Source organism: Mustelus asterias, chromosome 9, assembly GCF_964213995.1.
Source record: "Mustelus asterias chromosome 9, sMusAst1.hap1.1, whole genome shotgun sequence".
Classification (NCBI taxonomy): domain Eukaryota; kingdom Metazoa; phylum Chordata; class Chondrichthyes; order Carcharhiniformes; family Triakidae; genus Mustelus; species Mustelus asterias.
In genome coordinates this window covers 111,087,811-111,111,329 of record NC_135809.1, presented here as the reverse complement: position 1 = coordinate 111,111,329, position 23,519 = coordinate 111,087,811, and the positions used below count along the sequence as shown (strand labels likewise).

Sequence of the window (23,519 nt, the reverse complement as noted above, 5' to 3'; positions counted from 1 at the left end):
GCAGTGGCATCTGCGGTTAATGCCAGGACCCCTCGGTCTGGAGAACAATGCCATAAGAAGATGAACCACCTTCTTCAGGCTGTAAAGTTGAGTGTGCATCCCATTCTGAAACCTGTACACGTGCTGTGCTTACAATGTCAAGCCACCCCCATACACCTCAAGGGCGTCCATCAATCACCATCCCCCCCATCCAGCACTGCCTCCAAACCCTGTGCCCCCCCCCCCCCAAAATCAGCAGCCTCCAGTGGGGACACATTTCCCCGAAATGGCCAACATAAACTCCCCAACCCTGACACACATTGCACTCCATGCCCTTCCATACATCATGTTTTCAATCCCTCTTATGTCCCCATAGGAGAAGACCGCACATAACCACCAAGAGAGGGAGAAAATTGGTGGTGGAGTACCTGAGCTGCGCCTGCTGACAGTGTCTGAGCAGCATGCCCTGGAGCTGGCAGGGGACGTGCCTCGCATGGTCACCGGCAGCCAGGTCGGTGTCTGGCATGCAAGTGAGCATCAGCTGAACTTATTCCTAACTCTTCTTTGAAGTAATTGCCATGCTGCGTGGGCTGTTTTCCCTCCCTTCCCCTAATGTGTGTTCTTTCTTACAGTGGTGGACCCTGATGAACCAGGCCCTTCTGGTGTCGTCACCTCCGCTGCTGCTCGGGAACCAATTCCAATGGACACCTCTGACGACACCTCGGAGGGAGGCCCTGGAGATTCCTCCGAGGACAGCACCAGTGATTCGGCACAGACATCAACTGCACAACCCACCAACACATAGACTATCACAACGGTGGATCATGTTAGTGCTGAGGCTTCTGGGTCACTTACTGGTGAGCACTTCACAGCCGCTGATGCACATCGGGTGGAGGCGGGCACATCCAAGGGCTCAGGCACACGGAAGTCCGCCAGAGGTGAGGATGCAGCTGGCCCCAAGCCAGATGCCGGGCCTCAGGGTTCATCCATCCCAAAGCTGGTGGAGATACATCAGCAAACCCAGGGAATTATGGATGGGCGCTCAGCAACCATGCTGCGACCGCAAGGCTGTTTAGAGGAATCAAACCGAGTACTGTCACAGGAGGTGGTGCCGGCACAGTGTGGTAACCAGGCCAACACTGCAAGGATGGCAATCGCAGTGGAAAGTCTGGTGCAGGGATCTGGCCTCATGGATGACAGAGTGCAGGCCATCCTGGAGACACAGCGGGACTTGGCAGAGAAAACAACGGGCACAGCCAAGGATGTCGGCAGCATCCTGGAGGCACATGAGTCCGTGGCCATGGGTGTCGGGGGCCTGTTGGAGACACTGCTGGCCATGGCTGGGACTCTGGAGACACAGCAGGCCGTGTCTGTGAGCCTCGACAACTTAGCCCAGTCTCGGAGGGCTACTGCTGAGGGGCTCCAGTGCTTGGCTTGCTCACAGAATATTGTAGCGGAGGGGCTCCAGAGCTTGGCCCAGTCTCTGAGGACCAGAGCTCAGGGATCACAGATGAGGCAGATGCATCAGGGCCTCCAGGATTGGCAGAGCCATGTGACTCCAGAGCACCACGAAGGAGAAGGAAAGCCAGAGCCTTCCACTCAGGAGACGCTGGACATCCCAAGACCTTCCAATTCCCTCTCTTCCTCACACCCAGGCATCTCAGGGCCAGCTGAATGAACAGAGTGGCACAGAAACATCAGTGTCATCCGCAAGTCGGCTGGGCCCTTCAGGTCTCGGCCTCCCAGGGGACAGCTGCCGAGGGCATCACAGGCAATGGGGCGTGGATCACAGCTCTGATGTGCATCCTAGGGGAGCACCTACATGAAGCAGTAGGCCGCACAAGAGTAGAAAGTTGCAGGGTCACTAAGAGGGCACGGGTGAAGGTCACCAGCTGTCAGGGTTAGGTTTTGCTCACTGTTAAGAGCACAATATTAAAAGTTTAAAAAAAGACTAACCTGTCTCTGATTCTCCTCCCACAGAGCCGAGTGTACTCCAATCCCATACATTGAGGCGCAGACTGCTGTGCTGCCCCTCGGCCAAAGGCTATAGATTGCCTGCACTACTTTCCCTAGCATCCACCGGACTCTAAGCCAAACACCACCCCCTGGCATCGCCCTCCCCCCTCACTCCCCAGGTTAGACCCCGCAACCCATTGCACCACACGCTTATGTTCCCAATCCTTACTGCTAAGTGGGCCCAGGTGGCAGTGTGCATTTGGTGAGCAGGTAGGAGTCAGACTTGAGTGGCACCAGGGACAGGATCCCAGTGTGCCTTACAGCGAGTTGTCATCATCCTCCAACCTTCACCAAAGACTCGCTACCAGTGCCAGCCCAGGCCCATTAACCTGTTGTGATGTGGGGGGGGAGGTGAGCTGAGAGAGGGTGGGGAACAGGGGGGTGAGCTGAGAGTGGGTGGGGAAAGGTCATGTGGGTTGAATGGCCAGCTTTGGGTTGTGGGGGGGTGGTGGCTGCAGTGGCTCCTGGGGTGTGGTGGGTGTTGGGAGCAGCTCCCACACTGGATGTCACCAGCTATGTGGAGCGGGCTGCTAGTAGGACCTCCCTTGCTGCCGGGCACCTGCCATCACCGTCTGACCTCCATCCTCCGGCTCCTCACATGGCAAGTCATCGAGCTCTGCCTGGTGACGTTCCTTCTCCTCCTCTTCGTCCTCCAGCTGGTCTCCCCCCTGCTGCACTATGTTGTGCAGAATGCAGCAGATGATTATAATGCGTGAGGCACGCACAGGATCACACTGGAGTCCAGGCACCGGAATTGCATCTTCAGCTGACCTATAAAACGCTCTACTATGGACCTGATGGCAGCGTGGGCCTCACTGTAACGGGTGTCCGCACTGGCATCATCAGCCATCACCTCAGCGGATAGCCCTTGTTCCCCCATCCTGGCAGCCTGGGCTTGTCTTCAAAGAACCCAGGGATGGCCGACCGCCTTAGGACGTAGCTGTCATGGACGGTCCCTGCACAGACCTGCATGATGTTCATCTGGTGGTCACATACAATTTGTACGTTGAGGGAGTGGAATCCCTTTCTGTCAATAAATGATTGCCCCTCACCTCGCAGGGACCGCAGGGCGGTGTGTGCCCCATCCACTGCCCCTGCACATGGGTCATCCGACAATGGCAGTGAAGCCTGCAGCCTGGGCCTCCTGCTGACCCTGTCCAACTTCAAAATGGATGGATTGGCCTGCCTGGGTGAACAAGACATCTATTACCTGGTGAACACATCTGTGGACTGAGGCCTGAGAGATTCCACAAAGGTCACCATTTGGTGCCTGAAATGACCCTGTTGCATAGAAATTCAGTGCCACTGTGACCTTAGCTTCAATCGCAGCAGATGGCCGCCCCTGCCCTCAGGTGGCAGGTGTGCGAGCACCTCATACAGGTGCCAGACCGTGTTCTTGAATAGGCAGAGCCTCCGACGGCCCCTTGAATGATGTATTGGTCCAATACCGCCTAGGCCTCCACATCCTCCTTCTCCTGGCCACCCTTTCGGGAGACTGCCATCAGCGGCAGCCCCTTGCCCTCCTTCCTGAGGGCCTGCCAGTGGCTGCTCCTGGAGTGGCCTCCCTACTCCCTCCACCTCCTGAGCCGCCTCCTCCTCAACCGCCACCATGATGGCCAGCTCTAAATCAATAAGACCGAGATCCATTCTGCACGGTGGGGATTAGAGAGAGAGAGATTGATAGATATATGTAATTGCTTGCAACTGCCCCATCAGCAGCCCCCTGTACCCACCCCCACCATCCCTCACTGGGACCAACACCCCCATTTGTGGATGCTGACAACACAACACAATCTGTGGTGCCATGTATCACCTGATTAGGTTGCCTGCCATTGGCACAGTTAACATGGCAGGCAGAGAGAGCATGCAGGTTGGTGTACGAGCATGACTATTGCACTCCCTTGAGCCATTACCATGAGTGCAACTACAGCATTCCCTTCCAGGCATGTGTTGCAGGTCAGACATATGGAGCAGGGACAGACTCCTTTTTATCACAAAATGGTTCCCATTTACTGCAGAGTACATGCAGTATGAGATCTATGTTCACCAGAGCACCCCTGCTTGGAGCACCAGCTGCCTGGACTGATGAGCCCTCAAGCAGCACATGGTGCACTCCGCGCCCCCCCCCCCCCCGTCACCTCGCTAAAACCCCAGCACTCAGTCCAGTCCCTCACCACACCCCACAGCCAGTACAATGTTAACAGCCCAGTGGCTGCAGACAGCAGCCTGACCAGCAGTCAGGAAAGGACCCCACCCCATTGGAACAGCCCAGTGGCTGCAGATAGAAGCCTGACCAGCAGTCAGGAAAGGGGGACACCCCACGCCACACAGACTGCATGGCACATCCCTGGGCCTGGGGACAGCACTTCCAGCTCTCCAGGTACCTCCTCAGAGCAAGCAGAAAATTTCCAGGCCCTGCCTCCAACCTCCCTTGCACTCGGGGAGCTGCAGCTCCATAAAACTTGCCTCCTTACTCCTGTTCAACGCTGCCACGCCAGGGTCCTGACTTTTATACAGTGGTTGTAATCCCTGCCAGCATGATGTCAAAGTTGGGGGGAGACGCTAGCGGAAGCGGAGATTCTAGTCGCAGATCTGCTAATTAGATGGTAAGGTATGTAAACACATTCTAATGTCCGTTACTTTCAGCGTGGATGTGTCGATGAAAAATCTTAGACTGGGAGACATGCTCCAGGCCGGATGTCCAGCACGGATCCCGTGAATCGACCGCTGCTTGAATCTCCCAGCCTGCTGCGCTAAAGAATCAGCACAGCAGGATGGGAGAATCGCCCCCTCTAGTTTTCAAATATCACCTTGGGTACCATTGGTGTATTTTTACAACCAATTCATAAGGAAGCAGTCTTAATTAATGCAGGAAGTGTCACCCTTTAGCCCCTCCTTTCTAAGGAGGGGAAGTTAAATTGATGCAGTTGGCTCCCTGAAAGGCCAAGTGAGGATGATAATTGAGACAGCTATTCAAAGATTGCTCTCATGTAGGTATTGTGCAGTGCTTCCATTAGCTGTCCCAATTTCAAAGATCACATAGGTTAGTACAGATTAAGTAGATCATTCAACATAAGGCCTATAATTCAACTGGCCTTACTGGCTCAAGCCAGGGATTAATCATTCACTGCAGAAGTTATCATTTCTGAACTGAACTTTCACCACATTGTGTTATTTCCTGTACTGAGACTTTAACTTAAAAGTAGTGCTGCAGATTAATATTTTCTATTTGTCCATGTACTGTCCAGTATGGTTGACTGGTCATCTAGTTGTTAGGATTCTGCGCTTTCACAACTTGAGTCATGTTTCAATTCCAGGTCAGGGAATATAATTGTGTAGAAAAAGTTTATAAGAATGTTACCAGAAACGTATCAACAGGCTGGTTCTCTTTCTCTTGAAAAAAGGCGGAGGAGTTACATAATAGAGAGTTTTGAAATTATGAAGGGTTTTGATAGATTGGCTACAGAGAGAGTTGTTTCCTGTGGGGGAGAACATAACTAGAGGCCATACATGTCAGGTAATCACCAAGAAACCCAAAAGGGAATTCAGAAAGAACATCTTTATCCATTGAGTGGTGAGAACGCGGTACTCATTACCAGAAGTGGTTGAAGTGTGAAAATGGTGGGTTTAGAAAGTGTTGTCAAAAGAACCTTGGCAAGTTGCAGCAGTACATCTTGTGGCAGGTCAATGCTTGCCACTGTGCACTGGTGCTGGAGGGAGTGACTGTTGAATGTTGTGGGCTGCGAATCAAACAGCTACTTTATCCTGGATGACATCTAGCTTCTTAATTGCTATTGGAGATGCACTCATCCAGGCAAGTGGTGACCATTCCATCACGCTCCTGATTTGTGCCTTGTATATAGTGGATAAGCTTTGCAGAGTCAGAATGTGACTACTCATTGCAGAATTCCCTTTCCTCTGACCCACTTTTGTAGCCACAGTATTTATATAGCTAGTTCAGTTAAATTTCAGATCAACCGTAGCCTCCAGGATGTTGATACTGGGGGTTCTAATCCTTAGAACTCCTGTATTTCTGGAAGCTGATCTTCAAATTGCCAACAACCATAGAATCCTTATAGTGCAGAAGGAGACCATTCAGCCTATCGTGCCTCTATCAAGAACAATCCCACCCATGCTCTATCCCTATTACTCCATATATTTACCCTGCTAATCCCCCTAACACTAATAGACTAATTATATCCACCTAACTTGCACATCTTTGGACTCTGGGAAGAAGCCGCAGCACCCGGAGAAAACCCACGCTGACATGGGGAGAACGTGCAAACTCCACGCAGAGTGACTCAAGCTGGGAATCGAACCTGGGTCCCTGGCGCTCTGAGGCAGCAGTCCTAACCACTGTGCCACCATGCCGCCCAATGTTCAGCTATTAGAATTTGTCACATTTATTGATATTAAATATTAATATTCAAAAGAGTGATTAGATACAGGGGAAGTCCCAATGTCAACATGCTACCTGTTTTACAAAGGAAGATAAAAGAAAATGGAGCAACTACAGACCCATTCACCCCTCACCAATGCTGAGCAAAATAATGGAACTGTGTATTGGAATGAACCTGAGGATGGCTTGTCTGTAAATAACATTTTGATTTCAGAAAGGAAAGAATCTTTTTCAAAATCAGTGACTTTATTTGAGGTGGTGGTACCCTGTGAAGTGCAGAATCCATGATTCCATTGAGATTTGGGTTTTATTACAACAACCCATATTTATATAGTGCCTTTAAAGACAAAACGACTTGCAATTATTTAGGACTTTTCACAATCACCCAGCTGGACAACGGTGGAGGAGGATGGTGCGTCAGCTGTGTCAAAACATCAGACAGAAGGGAATGTTTACCTTTGTCGCAGTCACATTGATCCCTTTAGTAGGTCATGAATTCAGATTGTCAAAGGTTGTGTTATATACCTACCGTCTCGAGCACAAAGTATATATGTTCATCTAATTCAGAACCAAAAATATGATTGAATTTTCACAGAAATAGCCTGCATGAATGCATACAAAGAATAAATAATTGACAAAATGAAAACAACATGGTTTTTAACGATAATGGGTTCAAAGATGTGCGGGTTAGGTTGATTGGCTATGCTAAATTGACCCTAGTGTCAGGGGGATTAGCAGGGTAAATATGTGGGGTTATGGGGATAGGGCCTGGGTGGGATTGTGGTCGGTGCAGACTCGATGGGCCGAATGGCCTCCATCTGCACTGTAGGGATTCTACGATTGTATGAAAATAGAACAGTGAATGATGCTCACACCGAAATCAAACATAACACAGACTTGCTCAAGATGGTCTTAACATTTGCAGGTCAAGACATTTTTTCTCACTGTGAAATTGGAAACAAAATCCAATTGCCTTTTCTTGAAAACAAAACCTCCCACCTTTTTCTCTGTTAGGAGTCTTTGTAACTTCTTAAAAAATAAAATACTGCAGCTGCTGGAATCTGAAACAAAAACAGAAAATGCTGGAAAATCTCAGCAGGTCTGACTGCATCTGTGGGGAGAGAATAGAGCCAACGTTTCAAGTTTGGGTGACCCTTCACCAGGGCTGAGCATCATTACAGACCTGAACCTGTCAGGTCTGAATGTAAGTGCGCTGAATTAGAACCTTCAACACTGGGTATGACCATGCAGACCCGCACCTGACTCCACCAAATGCAACTGCATTGAACTTGGTCAGTAAACAGTGAATGGAACCGTGTGAACTGGATTTTTCCACACTGAGTTATAAATGGGGTTGTGAATATAGGATATAACTGTTTAAAATCCTAAAGGGCTTAGATAGACTAAATAAAAGAAACTGATTGCACTGCTTGAAGGATCTGTAGCCAGAGGCCTTGGATTTAAGGGATGAGAAAAAGCACCAGAGGCAACATGAGAAACAGCTTTTTACTCAACAACTGGTTAGGATTTTTAATGCACTGCCTGATAAGGTGGTGGAAGATTGACTTTCAAGGGAGAACTGCATAGGTCTTTGGGAGAAGAAACAGTGCAGAGATATGGAGAAAGAGTGGGGGAAGCAGGACTCCCCAGATTGTGCTTCAAAAGAGGTAACATAGATGTGATGGGCTGAATGGCCTCATTCTGTACAATTATATGATTCTACGATATCCCATGAACAGGAGGAGGCTATTTGGCGCATCATATCTGTGCTGGCCAGCATTCATTCCATGCCAGAGTTGTTCATTCTAATCTAATGATTCACTTGTACATGACGAAGGGTCATCCTGACTGGAAACGTTGGCTCTATTTACTCTCCACAGATGCGGTCAGACCTGCTGAAATTTTCCAGCATTTTCTGTTTTTGTTTCAGATTCCAACATCCACAGTATTTTGCCTTTATCTGAGTAAACATTTTTGTGGGTTCTGAAGTGCTTTGACACCCAAGATGATTTACTGAGAGTTTTGCTGGTACTTGCTATGAAAAACTCCAATAATCCACGTATAAGCCAGGGTAAGTATAGGGCAATCAGCTCAATCCTTCATGCCTCTGGCCAATCATGAAGCAAGTAAGAGTTTTAACAACACCAGGTCAAAGTCCAACAGCTTTATTTGGTAACAAATGCCATTAGCTTTCGGAGCCCTGCTCCTTCGTCAGATGGAGTGGATATCTGCTCCCAAACGAGGCACACAGCGACACAAAATCAATTTACAGAATACTGATTAGAATGCGAATCTTTACAGCTAATCAAGTCTTAAAGATACAGACAATGTGAGTGGAGGGAGCATTAGGCACAGGTTAAAGAAATGTGTATTGTCTCCAGACAGGACAGCCAGTGAGATTCTGCAAGTCCAGGAGGCAAGCTGTGGGGGTTACCGATAGTGTGACATGATCCCGGTTTAGGCCGTCCTCATGTGTGCGGAACTTGGCTATCAGTTTCTGCTCAGCGACTCTGCGCTGTCGTGTGTCGTGAAGGCTGCCTTGGAGAACGCTTACCATGAACGCAATCATGAAGCAAGCCAGGCAGGATAAAACTGGCAATCTGAAGTTTATATTTCTCGTACAAATACCCAGGGATGTGCTTACATCGGGCCTTCTGATGGGTCCTGCTCCTATCTTTCGGGGTACCTTAGGTTTCTTGACTATCTGGAGACCAGAAGATCCAGGCCGATAGATTAGGCAGGAACATTTAATTACTTCACATTATCCTCAGATGTATAATAGTAAAATGGGCAGGGTCCAAGCAGCACCAGTAGCAAGGAGTTAATTGTGTCCAGATGGTAGTAGGTGTGAATTTCTTAGCTGCTGTCTCCTGCGTCTAGTAGATGGCTGGGTGGAATCTGGGAAGATAGCTTGCGCTGCTTGAATTGCAACTTGTGGCAGACAACAGAGAAGCAAAAACAATGAGGAGAAAATACCATTTTTTTTTAGTAGAAACACACAAGCTTGCTCAGAAGAAGTTGGCCATTCTGAGGAAACTGAACATTTAGCTTCAGGTTCTGTTTGTGATTTATGTTTAACTGAGCCTTGTGATGCTTTGAGAATATGTACAGACTATTATTGATTTTTGAAAAAAATCAACTCACTTAATGTTTTGAAAACACTCAAAAATTTTCCAAATGCATTCTTTTAGAGGTTTTATCAAAAATGCAGGAGGTGTCACACAAACATTTTGCTACCAGAACACTACCTCAATAAAATTATTCCTCGTAACTTTACTTACTAAACCTACCCATGGAAGTTACATTGGAAGCACCAACTTAAGCTGAAGTGCTCCATCTACTTCATGCAGAAATAGCTGTACTAAGGGTCTCAAAGATTTAAGAGCAGATTGGGTTTACAGAACTGGGAGCAATCCTGGCACTAATGTCATACACCGATGAGACATTGGTTTAGAATGGCCAACTCTAGACAGTGTTCATCCCCACCCGAATCCTGTACACCCCTTGATGACAACATCTCCTCCCCCCCCCCCCCCCCCCCCCCGCCACACACACACACACACACACACCTCGACCACCCGGTCCCAACCTACCAACCCATCCTACTTGCATACTTACCACTTAAGACACTTACAAATGTCTGGGACATTTAAACGTACTGATACATGGTGGCTGGTGCTGTAAAAAGGGGATGTGGCTTCACTTCCCCCACACTCCTGCACTGCAATCACTGAAGGGACTCCAGGAGCAGCTATGCTGCACATGTTTCAGCAGCCTTGGGTCAGAAAAGTCCGAGTGAGAAATATGCAGCTCCAGTCGAAGATACGGCCCAATATGGAATGTTGCTGACCCAACTTGATACAGAGCTAAACTTGCAAGTTTTTCCTGTAAAACTTTCCTTACGTCTCCTTTAGTAAAAGCTCGGCAAAGGTGTAGCCTGTTGTCGAGGCAAGCCAAGGTTTGTTCATCTGGGTCACTTCTTGGATGTTTTGTTTAGCTTGTAATTGTTACAAGGTGGCTGTGCACAAGGTTCATGCTGTTATAACAGCTTGTGAAATGATGATTGACATACTGGAGAAGATTTTCTGTTTCAGCGCTCCCACTACCTGCCAGGAGCCCATATTGTGAAATTCTGCAGTCCTCCTCCATTGATTTTCCTGAAATTATTGGTTGAAAAATCACCAGATAACTTGTACAATTTCTCAATCTGTGAAGCAGGAAACCTCCCCTCTATAGTTTCCAGCAGTTTTATAGAAGTGTGCTGATAATTATCAGGAGCGAGGTCTTTGTGATCTTGCTTGCAATCCAGGAAACAATTGGTATATGGTAACTTTGGCCCAGTCTGGAGTAGAGCAGCTGGAAATACAAAATAAATTCCAGCTGGTGTTTGGCTCAGATCTCCAGTTGAATTTGAAGTTATTATCAGGATAAGTGCAGTTCCAACACCACTCAAGAAGCTCAACACCATTCCGGTCAAAGCAGTCCATTTAATCTGTAGCTCATCCACTAACTTAAACTTAGATAAACGTGGTCCACGGATTCCACAAGGTAGCAAAAAGTGCAGGCACCTTGGGAGTCTGTGAAATGTCATATCCTGTGATAATATGGGCGGCGATGGCCTAGTGGTATTATCGCTAGACTATAAATCCAGAAACTCAGCTAATGTTCTGGGAACCCGGGTTCGAATCCCGCCACGGCGGATGGTAGAATTTGAATTCAATAAAAAATATCAGGAATTAAGAATCTACTGATGACCATGAAACCATTGTCGATTGTCAGAAAAACCCACCTGGTTCACTAATGTCCTTTAGGGAAGGGAATCTGCCGTCCTTATCTGGTCTGGCCTACATGTGACTCCAGAGCCACAGCAATGTGGTTGAACTCTCAGCTACCCTCCAAGGGCCACTAAGAATGGGCAATAAATGCTGGCCCAGCCAGCGACGCTCATGTCCCACGAATGAATAAAAAAAATCTGCTGCATGCAACACCCTCCCCTCTCAGGTCCTCAATGGTAAAGGGGAAGACTCCCACATAGAGGGACCTCATCCCCCCACTCCACCAGACAGCAACAAGACAAGTTTGGATGACGGGTGAGGGTAAGGAAGTGAAGGATGTACTGCAGCAACCCAGATAGGAAACCCCTCGAGTGTCACTTTATATCTGCTCAAGTGAAACCCCGATTAATGGCCTCCACCTGCAGAGAATAAACACAATTGGTATCTGATTAACACCTCCTGCACTGCCATCTCGATGTAACCTAATTTTATACATTTAATTTGCTCAAGGTTTATGTAATTATTTCACTTGGTTTATTTTTAGTTTTTTCTAACAAATAAATTTGGCTAGTTTAAGTTAACTTAAAAGTGTTCATTAATTAACATTAACAAAATATAAGTTAATAAATTTAAATGCAAATTATACTCATTTTTATATTTATATATAGTGATCTATTTTTTGTTACGCACTGTGTACCAAGTGAGGATCAGTAACTAGCTATTCCCTTGTGGACAATAAAACCCTTTCCTCCTTATTACAGCTGGCAATAAAAGCCAAGGCTATCAGAATGGTCAGATTAATGACTCAGAAAAGGTCAGTCACTGAAATAGTGCAAACCTTCACATGAATAACAAATCTACATCAATTCATTTAACGAGGAATTAAGAAGCAACAGATACAGCAAATGCCTGCAAGCAGCTGAGCCAGGAAAATATAAAGATTGCATTTCTATTTCAGACCAAACTGGCCATGGAATGATGATATAGTGGTTATGAATAACAACGGAAAATGCTGGAAATAGTCAGCAGCTCTGGCAGTATCTAAAATAAGAGAAAAGGCGTTAATGTTTACTGAACCAATAGTCCAGAGGCCTAGATTAATGATCTACAGACCTAGGGCAGAATTCTCCCAACCCATCCACGGAGGGTTTGGTGGCAGGTGGGAATGGAGAATCAAGTGGCAGCCATAAAGTCGGAAATACACCGGTGAAAAATCACGTCGCAATTCTCCCAGCGGCAGGTTAATGGTGGGTCAGTCTTTCCACTGACTGGTGCAGTGAATGCAATTTGCATTCATTTGCATCTCATGAATGCTCATTAAAACAGCTGCCTGATGACATCGTGTCAGGCCTTTCAATCTTGCATCGTGCCAGTGTGAAACTACATTGGTTGAAAACACCATTGCTAAAGAGTGCCTGCCATGCACAAGGCTGTTCTCAGTTCACAAGAGACTTCGAGGTCAGTGCAACAATATTTTTGCCGAAGTGCAGCATTACTCCTGAGGTGCTCCTCACCACTCTGCCAGGGCGAGCTGGTTCCTGCCGTCCATCTCCATGCCAAGCTGGTCTTCATGGACAGCACCATGCTGCTGGACCCATGGACCCTCCTGTATCACCATCTTGATTCAGTACTGCTCCTGGTGTTGGGGAGTACAAGGGTCTCCTTACCTTGGTGCTACACTCCATTGTCTATGTGGACAGCACTGTGCTGTGGGACTAGTAGCCATTGCAACAGAGATCCAAAGTTTGACCAGGGATGGAGTATGAGCTAAGGCTGCAGGGGTGGTCTGTTGAAGACAAGAGGGTGCTGTGGTAACATGGTTGTCCAACGAGCCAAGGTAAGGGCGAGGGCCCACAATGGCAGACAGAGGGGCAGGGAGGTGGATGAAGAAGACGAACAATGAAAGGCAGAGAGAAAACCAAAGGGAGGGAAGCTGGACCCTGACAAAGCTGCATGAAAAGCTCACAAACAAGGGGGGCAAAGGCATACCACATTGTTTACTGGAAGGAGGTGCACAACGACTCCAGATGTGGTGGGCAGAAGTCCAAATGGCACATGGGCACCTGGCAGGCGATGGGCTCACAGGGAAGGTGGTTGAATCGGGGAGCAGGCTTCTTAAGGCTGCTAGCCTTTTCCCTCTGGGTTGCTGACATCCTGTACGGTCTGTTGATGTGGAGATGCCGGCGTTGGGCTGGGGTAAACACAGTAAGAAGTTTAACAACACCAGGTTAAAGTCCAACAGGTTTATTTGGTAGCAAAAGCCACACAAGCTTTCGGAGCTCTAAGCCCCTTCTCCAGGTGAGTGGGAATTCTGTTCACAAACAGAGCATATAAAGACACAAACTCAATTTACATGAATAATGGTTGGAATGCGAATACTTACAACTAATCAAGTCTTTAAGAAACAAAACAATGTGAGTGGAGAGAGCATCAAGACAGGCTAAAAAGATGTGTATTGTCTCCAGACAAGACAGCCAGTGAAACTCTGCAGGTCTAGGCAACTGTGGGAGTTACAAATAGTGTGACATGAACCCAATATCCCGGTTGAGGCCGTCCTCGTGTGTGCGGAACTTGGCTATCAGTTTCTGCTCAGCGACTCTGCGCTGTCGTGTGTCGCGAAGGCCGCCTTGGAGAACGCGGTCTGATGAAGACAGGTGAGCTGAACAGAATGATATGAGTGTGCTGGACTGGTATTTAAAGATGGCGCCAGGAGCTTCGAACTTGCCAGCTGATGGCAGGTAAACAGCTAAAGGGCTTTAGATGACAATCACTTATTTTATGACAATCCCATAGTTTCACGGTCACCATTACTGATACAAGCTTTTTATTCCAGATTTATTTAATTAACTGAATTCAAATTCCCCAGCTGCTGTGTTGGGATTTGAACTTTTGTCTCCAGGTTGTCAAAAGACATGCTGGTTAGGTGCATTGGTCATGCTAAATTCTCCCTCAGTGTAACTGAACAGGCGCCTGAGTGTGGCGACTAAAGGAATTTCACAGTAACTTCATTGCAGTGTTAATGTAAGCCTACTTGTGACACTAATAAATAAATTTTAGTCCAGGCCTCTGTTTACTAGTCCAGTAACATAACCACCCTGTTACTGTAGTTTAAATTCAATTAATTAAATAAAAATCTAGAATGAAAAGTTGCTTTATGCACTGTGAGTCCAGACCCACAGCAATGTGGTTGACTCTTAACTACCTTTGAAGTGGCAAACCACTTAGATGTATCAAACCTACGGCAAAATATAAGACTAAAACTGGACAGGCTAACTGGCATTGGTTTCGAACACAACAACGGCACACTCGGCCCAGTCGACCCTACAAAGTCCTCCTCGCAGATATCTGGGGACTTGCCCAGAATTCAGAGAACTGTCCCACAGGTAAGTTAAGCAACAGGCTGACAGAATCATGCTCACAATGCCATTTCCTTGCAGATAATGTCCCACACTCCTCCATCATTATTCCTGGGTCTGTCCTGTCCCACTGGCAGGAGAAACCCACCACAGGTCGCAGTAAAGTGCAGTACAGTCTAGAGGAAGTTGCGCTAAAAGTTCTCAATATTAACCTGGACTCAATGAAGCCCCAAGGCATCAATTCAAAAATGGACAAATAAATCAGCACTTCTTCATATTGAACACTATGCAGAGGAAACAGAAGACAGCAAGGACACAAAATGTACTCATGAGTGTGGAATTTGATAGTGGTACCACTACTATGACATAGTGGCCAGATTTGTCTTGTGGCAGGCAGGTGGTTAGAGCACCAGCATGAGGGAAAAACTTACTTGACCTGTCCTCACCAATCTACCTGTTGGAGATCTCGGTCTAGGTTCATAGCTCCTTGAAAGTGGAGTCACAGGTGGACAGGGTGATGAAGAAGGTATTTGGAATGCTTGGTTTCATTGGTCAGAACATTAAATACAGGAGTTGGGACGTCTTATTGAAGTTGTACAAGACATTGGTAAAGCCGCACTTGGAATACTGTATACAGTTCTGGTCACCCTATTGTAGAAAGGATATTATTAAACTAGAAAGAGTTCAGAAAAGATTTATTAGGATGCTACCAGGACTTTATTTGTTTGAGTTATAAGGAGAGTCTGGATAGAATGGGACTTGTCTCCTTGGAGCATAGGAGGCTTAGGGGTGATTTTATAGAAGTCTATAAAATAATGAGGGGCATAGATAAGGTAGCGAGTCAACATCTTTTCCCAAAGGTAGGGGAGTCTAAAACTGGAAGGCACAGGTTTAAGGTGAGAGCGGAGAGATACAAAAGGGTTCAGAGGGACAATATTTTCACACAGAGGGTGGTGAGTGTCTGGAGGCAGAGGCAGGTACAATTTTGTCTTTTAAAAAGTATTTAGACAGTTACATGGGTAAGATGGGTATAGAGGGATATGGGCTAAACACGGGCAATTGGAACGAGCTTAATGATAAAAACTGGGCGGCATGGGCAAGTTGGGCTGAAGGGCCTGTTTCCGTGCTGTAAACCTCTATGACTCTATGCATCTGTTTATGACAATTTGGTGGGGGCGACAATCCATGGCAGAGACAAAGTGCCCGCTTCACCCTCCATCTGTCATGTAATGTCACACTATCACTGTATAATGGGATTGATTCAGAACTGGGCATCCATCTGACACTGTGGGCCATCATAGGCAGCATATTTGAATTCCATTAAAGCCTGTAACCTCATGTACCATTGCCATCAAACCAGTCCTGGTTCAGTGAGAAGTGTAGGAGAGTATCTGCTCTATGGCCCTCCCAGTTGTAAGTGGTGGTGGACAATTAATCATTTAGTGGGAGGAGAAGACTGCATGAACATCCTCGTATTTAACAATTGCAGAGCCAAGCAGAATGCAAAAGACTCTCCAATAAGATTTGTGCTACTCTCACAGCACTAAATGCACAAATATACATTCTTTAACTGTACTGGCTAGACTTGCATCATCTGACCTCCATACACCTTTACATCTGAATTCCTGCTACCCATATCTTAATCCACACCAAATTATGCTCACCCATATTATTCAGGCTCATGGTACCTCAAATTTTAAATCCTGATCCTTGTGTTTAAATTCCTCCATGTATGACTGAGGTAACCTGGAATAGCTTCACATGTGATAATGACTATTAGTGGCTGCTTTTTAAAAAAATATTTAAAAGGACAAGAACAGCAGAATCATGGGAACGCCTGCACCTGGAAGTTCCTCTACAAGGCACTCATCATCTTGACTTGGAAATATATCGCTGTTCCTTCACTGTCACTGGGTCAAAATCCTGGAACTCCCTCCCTAACAGCACTCTCATCCTGTAAATGGATAACATTAGCTGCAGAATGGCAATCAGAGTTGGTGAACAGTGCAGGGCAGCATGTTCCTGAGACCTTTTGTTCAGGGCTTCGGAGTCAGGCACAAAGAGGCCAGGCTCCCTTTTTTTTGCAGCACTAGCTGCTATAAATCAGGTAGGTTTAAAGTCCAGCCACTTTCAAGCCAGCGCTAAGGTAGGTTTGCCAGATAACTGGTTAGAATTTAATGCAGAAATGGGAAGCACTGGCGGGGTTGGAGGGGAGGGTACAGAGGGAGTAGGCACTCGTGTTGGTGGGGTATTAGTAGTCAAGCACTCGGACGGGGAGGAATCGGAAAGTCAGCAAGGGAGGTTGCATCTGGTCTACGAGGGGTAGTTGGATTTGGTGGGGGTTTAGTCGGGGGTTGGGGGAGCCTCATGACGGGGGCGGCTACTCAGGTGTTGGGGGTTTAATCCCATGGCAGGGGTCATGTAGTCGTGTTGAGAAGGTGGAGTAGATGTGGGGGGGAAAGTCCCATGATATGGGGAGTTGGGGATTCCTGTGAGGGAATCTTGTAGGAGGGCAGGCATTTGTGGGAAAGTCCTTGGGAGTTTGGGGGTTGGAGGGGTCCCCTAGGGGTTGAGGGAGAATGGTTGGAGTCCCCCGCAGAGGGGAGTGTAGTCAGGGGATGAGAGATGTCACATGGGGTGGGGTTTACGGGCAGGGGCTTTAGCTGGGGGCGTGGAGGGATGTCCCCTGGGGGGGTGTATTGTGGGGGATTGATGTCGGTCTGTACAATAGTTACCCAGAAGTGGGCTTAATTATTTTAACTTTTTCTGGGTAACTATTGATGTAAGACAGTCAGACCTAAGTTTGCAATTTAAGTCACCGTTTCAGATGATTCCCAGTGCAGGACAATTGCTCATCCGAAATTTGCACTTCCCAGGCAACTGCCATGCAAACCTTATCTGGGAATTTCCAGGAGGGGTTTCCCAGTGCATTTCTGTGTACACCCCATCCCCCGGCCCCCCACCAGATACACTGGAGCATGGAAGTTATAACCTGAGTTGTTTAATAGCAGACTGCTCTGAAAATTGTGTCTTTAGTATGTAAGTAACTGTGGATCTGTATGATGTTTAGCAGTTTTATTTAGTATTAGGAAAATATTACATGATGTTTCCATGAGTCTTTCAAATTAAAAATTAACTAGGAGTTTTTTGTGCACTATCAGTTTCAGAAACACCTTGTTATATTTTTGATGTCCATTATAACCAGAGGGCAAATGTGTTTTGGTTCACTCTCTGCTACTGATCTGATCTGAGCATCACTCACTGGGGATTGCAGTAACTCTACTTGTGGTGGTGGGAGAAAGAAGGAATCAGAGCAGGCGAGCGGAGCAGAGTCATGCTTGGCAACTCCCTATTGCCTCCTGTTAACCAACCAGCTACAGTGGAGACCAAGCAGGCTATCCACTTAATCTATAGCCCCAGGGGTGTAAGCTCCAGGAGAATCAAGCAAAGGTAATTGACCAAAAGAAAAGGACATTGCACAGTACCAATGGAGCGTGGAAAGTCGTTGTTTTATATTGGCTAATATGTGGCCCAGACTCTCATCTACCAAGAATTGAATTGATGCTAAATGAATTTCGTCTTCAAATTGTGTTATCTTTTCAACAAATGAGGATTGATCTATACATTATGAAAAAGCACACTTGGGTATCCTAGTCTTGAGCTGTATTATTCCTATGCTCTAGAACTCTGCCTTTAAACTCTTCTCTTTCTACCTCATTTTTTTCAAATGTCTTCTCAAAGCTACCTCAAGCCATCTATTCAGATTTTACACACTAATTTTTCTGGTGCTTCTGCTTAGCATCCAGTTTTGCATATCTGAAATGGATTGAGACGCTTTGCAGCATCAGCGAGTGTACTCCTCAAATTAATTACAACTCCAAACAATTTTGCAACCAAATAGGAACCATCATTGACTCCTGCACTGTAAACAATCTGCCTGCTAGTGTCAGCAGTGCTCAAAGATTTCAATCCACCCTGACGTTAGTTCAGTATCCCATTGGTATGTAAATTGTTGTACCTGTGCTGTTAGACAAATACATGTTGGGGTTTCACTAGAGTCATGAACCATTTGCAATTGCGATATCCATTCGGATGGTTCTGATACTTTCAGGACTGATTAATTTACATAGAAACATAGAACAGTACAGCACAGAACAGGCCCTTCGGCCCACGATGTTGTGCCGAGCTTTATCTGAAACCAAGATCAAGCTATCCCACTCCCTATCATCCTGGTGTGCTCCATGTGCCTATCCAATAACCGCTTAAATGTTCCTAAAGTGTCTGACTCCACTATCACTGCAGACATTCCATTCCACACTCCAACCACTCTCTGCGTAAAGAACCTACCTCTGATATCCTTCCTATATCTCCCACCATGAACCCTATAGTTATGCCGGAACCCTATAGTTATGCCCTCACATTTTGAACAAAGGAATCTGTAAGAGAATCGGAGGGCTCTACAACAAGACTGCTTCAACTTGGTTATTGCTAAGGCAATTTTTATTCAATACGAAAACTTTGGCCCCATTCACAAAGCCTTTGCACAGTACCAAAAATTTAGTTTTCTGAAACTTAGATCACATTGATCTGGGGATTGAGTTCAGCTTAGTTTCATACAGAGCAGAGGAATGGAATACAATAGTTCTGAAACTTCACATCATCGCCCTGCTCTGGCACACTTCTGCCAAAATTACTCCAGTGCAGTGGGATCATTCGGAGGAATTTTCCAGCCAGCATCTTACTGGCTTGTACTGGCTAAGTACACAGTGTCCTATATGCACAGAGGAGATTGCTGCTCCATGGTTTAGGTAGAGCATGGTACAAAATCCACTCATTCTAACAGCTTTCATCATTTGTTCCATTGTCTTATGTTCGCTTTAATGCACTTGGGAACTTTTAAAATCATTGTTACAGGCGCGTTATACAAAACAAGTTGTTGTCATGGTTGATCAAAAATTAATCTGCAAAGTGCTTTGACCATTTAGAATTTTGTTTTCCAAGTGTCTCAGTAATGTCCATTAATTGCGATGAGAATAGTTGTAATTGTTGTCTTTTTTCTACCCCACCCATTCCAGGATTCAAATTGTAACTACAGGGAGATGGTTAAAAAGTTAATCCCACACTTGAGGTATTTGGACGATATTCCTGTGAGTGAGACCTGCATTCAATCTAACTGTACCGTCAGTAAGGATTGGCTCATTGTGAAGGAAGCCATTAAGGATGGCATCTCAGCTGAGGAGCTTGAAAATCTAGGTCTGTGGAATAACTCCCAAGCAATTATTAAAAGCATCACAAGCACCCGCGAAATGTGGTCATTAACAGGAATATTCCTGGCGTCTTGTCGTAAGATTTTGCTTTAGACTAGGCTTGTCCAACCATTGCATTTGGGGGGCGATATTTCCATTTTATTCTCACTCAAGGGACCAATGAGTACATTTTGGAAAGATAAGGATTGGCACAACATTAAACTGAATTTGAAAAAAAAGTTATAGGAATAAGAAAACAGACCACTTGCTAGCAAAAATAAAGCAATGTCAAAGCAAATAATTGTTTAAGTTTTAAAAAAAGGCTAATTAATAAAAATGACCAGAGTGTGAGAAGGTCATTGTGTGTGCCAGTCTCAGAGTGCTCAATCACTCAACCTCATTCACTGTGCGAGTGGGTGTGATATGGTGGTGAGAGTGAGCAAGAACCCTGAGACTGGGAATAAAACTCACTCACTCCCTCACTCTCTCTCATTCACTCTTTCTCACACTTGCTCTCACACTTTCTCTCTCTTTCACACACTCACACAGACTGAGCATGATTTTCCCATCCTTCCCACCGACAGGATCTTCTGGTCCTGCCAATGGTGCACCCCTGCACAGATTTCCCATTAACCGGCAGGACTAGAAACTCCAACTGTTGGCCAACGGTGGACCACCTCCCGCCACCGAAAAACATACCATGCACGTACACATTCTCCCAAACGCACATACTCATTCCCCCACATATTCTTACCCACACAGACACACTCACTCTATCACTCCCACACTCACTCACTCACACACACTCATGCACTCTCTCACTCCTAGACAGACATACCCATGCACTTTCTCATTCCCACGGACATACACACCCATGCATTCTCACTCCCACACACTAACACGTACACTCTCTCACGCCTAAAAACACACACTCACTCTCACTCCCCTACATACACAGAGTCACCCACTCACTTGCACTTTCCCTTTCACGCACTCAATCACTCACTCCCACATACTTACTCTCTCACTCCCACACGCACACTCTCCTACACACAAACTGACGCACTCTCACATGCGCACACACCCACTCATTCTCTCACTCTCTGTCCACACACACACTCTCACTCCCGCACACAGGCACTCACTCCCTGACTTGCACATGCACAGACATGACTCACTCATTCCACACACACACGCACATTGAATCTCTCCCTTCCACACATTGAATATCTCACTGCAACACACTCACTCTCTCACTCCCACACATACTGGGGGCGATCCTCCCATCCCGCTGCGCTAACCTTTTAGCGGGCCGGGAGAATCGCGTGTTGACCAATTTGCGGGATTCCCGCAAGCATTCGTGCCACGATTGCGCCTCCCAGGCCCAGATTTCCAGTGGCCTCTGCGTGGCTAAGGAAATCGCCTGGGAGGCGGGTGGAGCTAATATTTAAATAGCCTTTAAAGTACAATTTAAATGTAATTAGTGGACCCAGGACTGAACTCTCCAGACCCGCTAGCATCTCCCATCCTGCTAGGAGTATTTCACTTCAGCCGGGTTCAAACTAGCTCCCCACTTTCGGGGCACTAGCGGCCTGACCACACTGGAGTGAAGGGGAGGCAATTTAGGCCCCCCAGGGAGTCGGGCGACAGTGGGGTGGTACCCCCTGGGCATGGGAACCCTGGCAGTGCCAGAGTGTGCCCTGCCACTACCCAAGGGGCAAAGTGCCCATGCCCAGGGGACACCTTGGCACTGCCCATTGGGCTTGGGGCAGTGCAAAGGGGGCAGGGCCTATTGTGGGCATGGCCTGGGGGAGAACCGTGAGGTGGGGGGTCCTGCTGCCACTCTGCATGGGGATTGGTCAGGGCTGGAGGAAGGGGGCTATCGGGCAGCCTGGGGGGTGGGGGGGGGGAGGGGGGGTGGGGGTGGGGGGGGGGGGGGGTGGGGGTGGGGGGGGGGGGTGGGGGGGAGTAAGCCTGGGGTGGGGGTTGGGGTGGTGGGGGGGGGGGGGGGGGAGTAAGCCTGGGGTGCGGGGGTGTCTGCGGGAGGGGGAGTTGGGGGGGATCGTCACTGCGGGGGGGGAGTGTTGGAGATCGGGGTGCTCCGGGACGGGAGGTGAGGGGTCAGGGCTGGCACGCAAATAGATGGGGGGGGCCGCGATCAGGCTGAGGGGGATGCTGGAGGGGCAGCATTGCGAGGTTCCTGGGCTGGCCAGCGATCAAGCTGGCCAGCAAACTGCAGGCTGACAGTTCGGGGCCACTTCGCGTGCGCAGAGGCCCAGAACTGTCAGCCTCCGACGTGAATAGGCCCCGACTCCTGAGCTTTTAATACTATTCCCGATTGTGACTTCTGCATTACACAGAGTGTGGGAAGTTCTTGTCTGATAAAACCAGCGTGATTTACACCAGTTTTCCCACAAATTCAACACTTGTAACTTTTTTGGGAATATCGCGGCCACTGACTCTCACATACACACACACACACTCTCATTCCCAAACAAAGTCACTCAATCTTTCAAACATGTTCGCCTGCCTTTCCCATGCCCCATCCTCTGATCCCAGGCTCCGTAGCATCTCACGCCTCACAGTGAACCTCTCCTTCCCGAGGTCCTGGTCACTCCTCCTTCATGGGACTTCACACTGGCTCCCACTCTATCTCTCCTGTCTGTCACATCTCCTCACCCTATCTGAAATAAAACCTCTTTCTCCTCAGCAAACTCATCACCACTGGGTGTTCACTACTCCTAGTCACAGACTATTTATCTCCCACATCTGCTGCTGATGGGTTTAATAAGCTTATCGGCAAAAACTGTGGGAGAGGAATGGTCTGTGATTGAAGGAGCAGATCTTTGCAGAATCTTCCACTCCAACTTACCTGTTTAACCAACATTTTGAAAACTGGCTCTGGGGGCTACATGGAAGGACTTCAGGTGCTGGATGCAGTCCATGGGCTGCAGGTTGGACAAGCCTGCTTAAGACTCTCTAGTTAACTATTATATTCAATATATTGATTGCAATAGTCCATGCAGAAATGTTTGCAACTCCTTATTATCTCACAAATGTGTCATTGTTTAGATATGTATTTATAGTCCTCTGTAAAATAAACTTACTTTAAATACAGGTGATAATACAACCACTGGGTTGCCAGCTTCTCAAAAGCACCAGAATTACGCATCTCGAAAGGCATCAAACTCCCGGAGACCACACAGTGCTGGGAGACTCTCCACAGGGTCTACAGTTGGCGTCTTAAGGACAGGAATTCCTGATGCCAGGCTTCAGGATGGCGCGAGCGACCTAACACATGGTAGTGAAACGTCAGTTCTTTCTATAATTAATCCCTTTTGAAGTATTGCAATGATATTCTTTAACATGGTGTGCAGTTGAGTTCTGGAATGCGCTGCCAAAAAGATTGGCAAAAGCAGATTCAGTAGTAACTTCCAAAAGAAAATTGGATAAATATTTGAAAATTTGAATTTATAATGCTAAGGGAAAGAGTAGGGAAGTGGGGCGAATTGAATAGCTCTTCCACAGGCACAATGAGTTTGATGGCTCCCTTATAGAAACATTGAAAAACTACAGCACAAAACAGGCCCTTCGGCTCCACAAGTTATGCCGAACATATCCCTACCTTCTAGGCCTACCTAATAGAAACATATGTGGAATGTTTTAATGATTCTGATGTACTTTGCACCTTTCGGCATTAACTACTCTTTTCAATTAAGTGGGAACATAGAAACAGGAGTTACCCATT

The 23,519-nt window shown here is 47.1% G+C and overlaps 1 protein-coding gene across 1 annotated transcript in view; it reads left to right on the top strand.

Moving 5' to 3' along the window:
* Positions 1–23,519, top strand: part of lrrc56 (leucine rich repeat containing 56) — a 150,535-nt gene that overhangs the window by 108,881 nt on the left and 18,135 nt on the right. The window contains exons 7-8 of the mRNA XM_078221293.1: positions 19,601–19,778; positions 22,890–23,072. Of these exons, the coding sequence (XP_078077419.1) occupies positions 19,601–19,778; positions 22,890–23,072 (361 nt within the window). The remainder of the gene's footprint in view (positions 1–19,600; positions 19,779–22,889; positions 23,073–23,519) is intronic.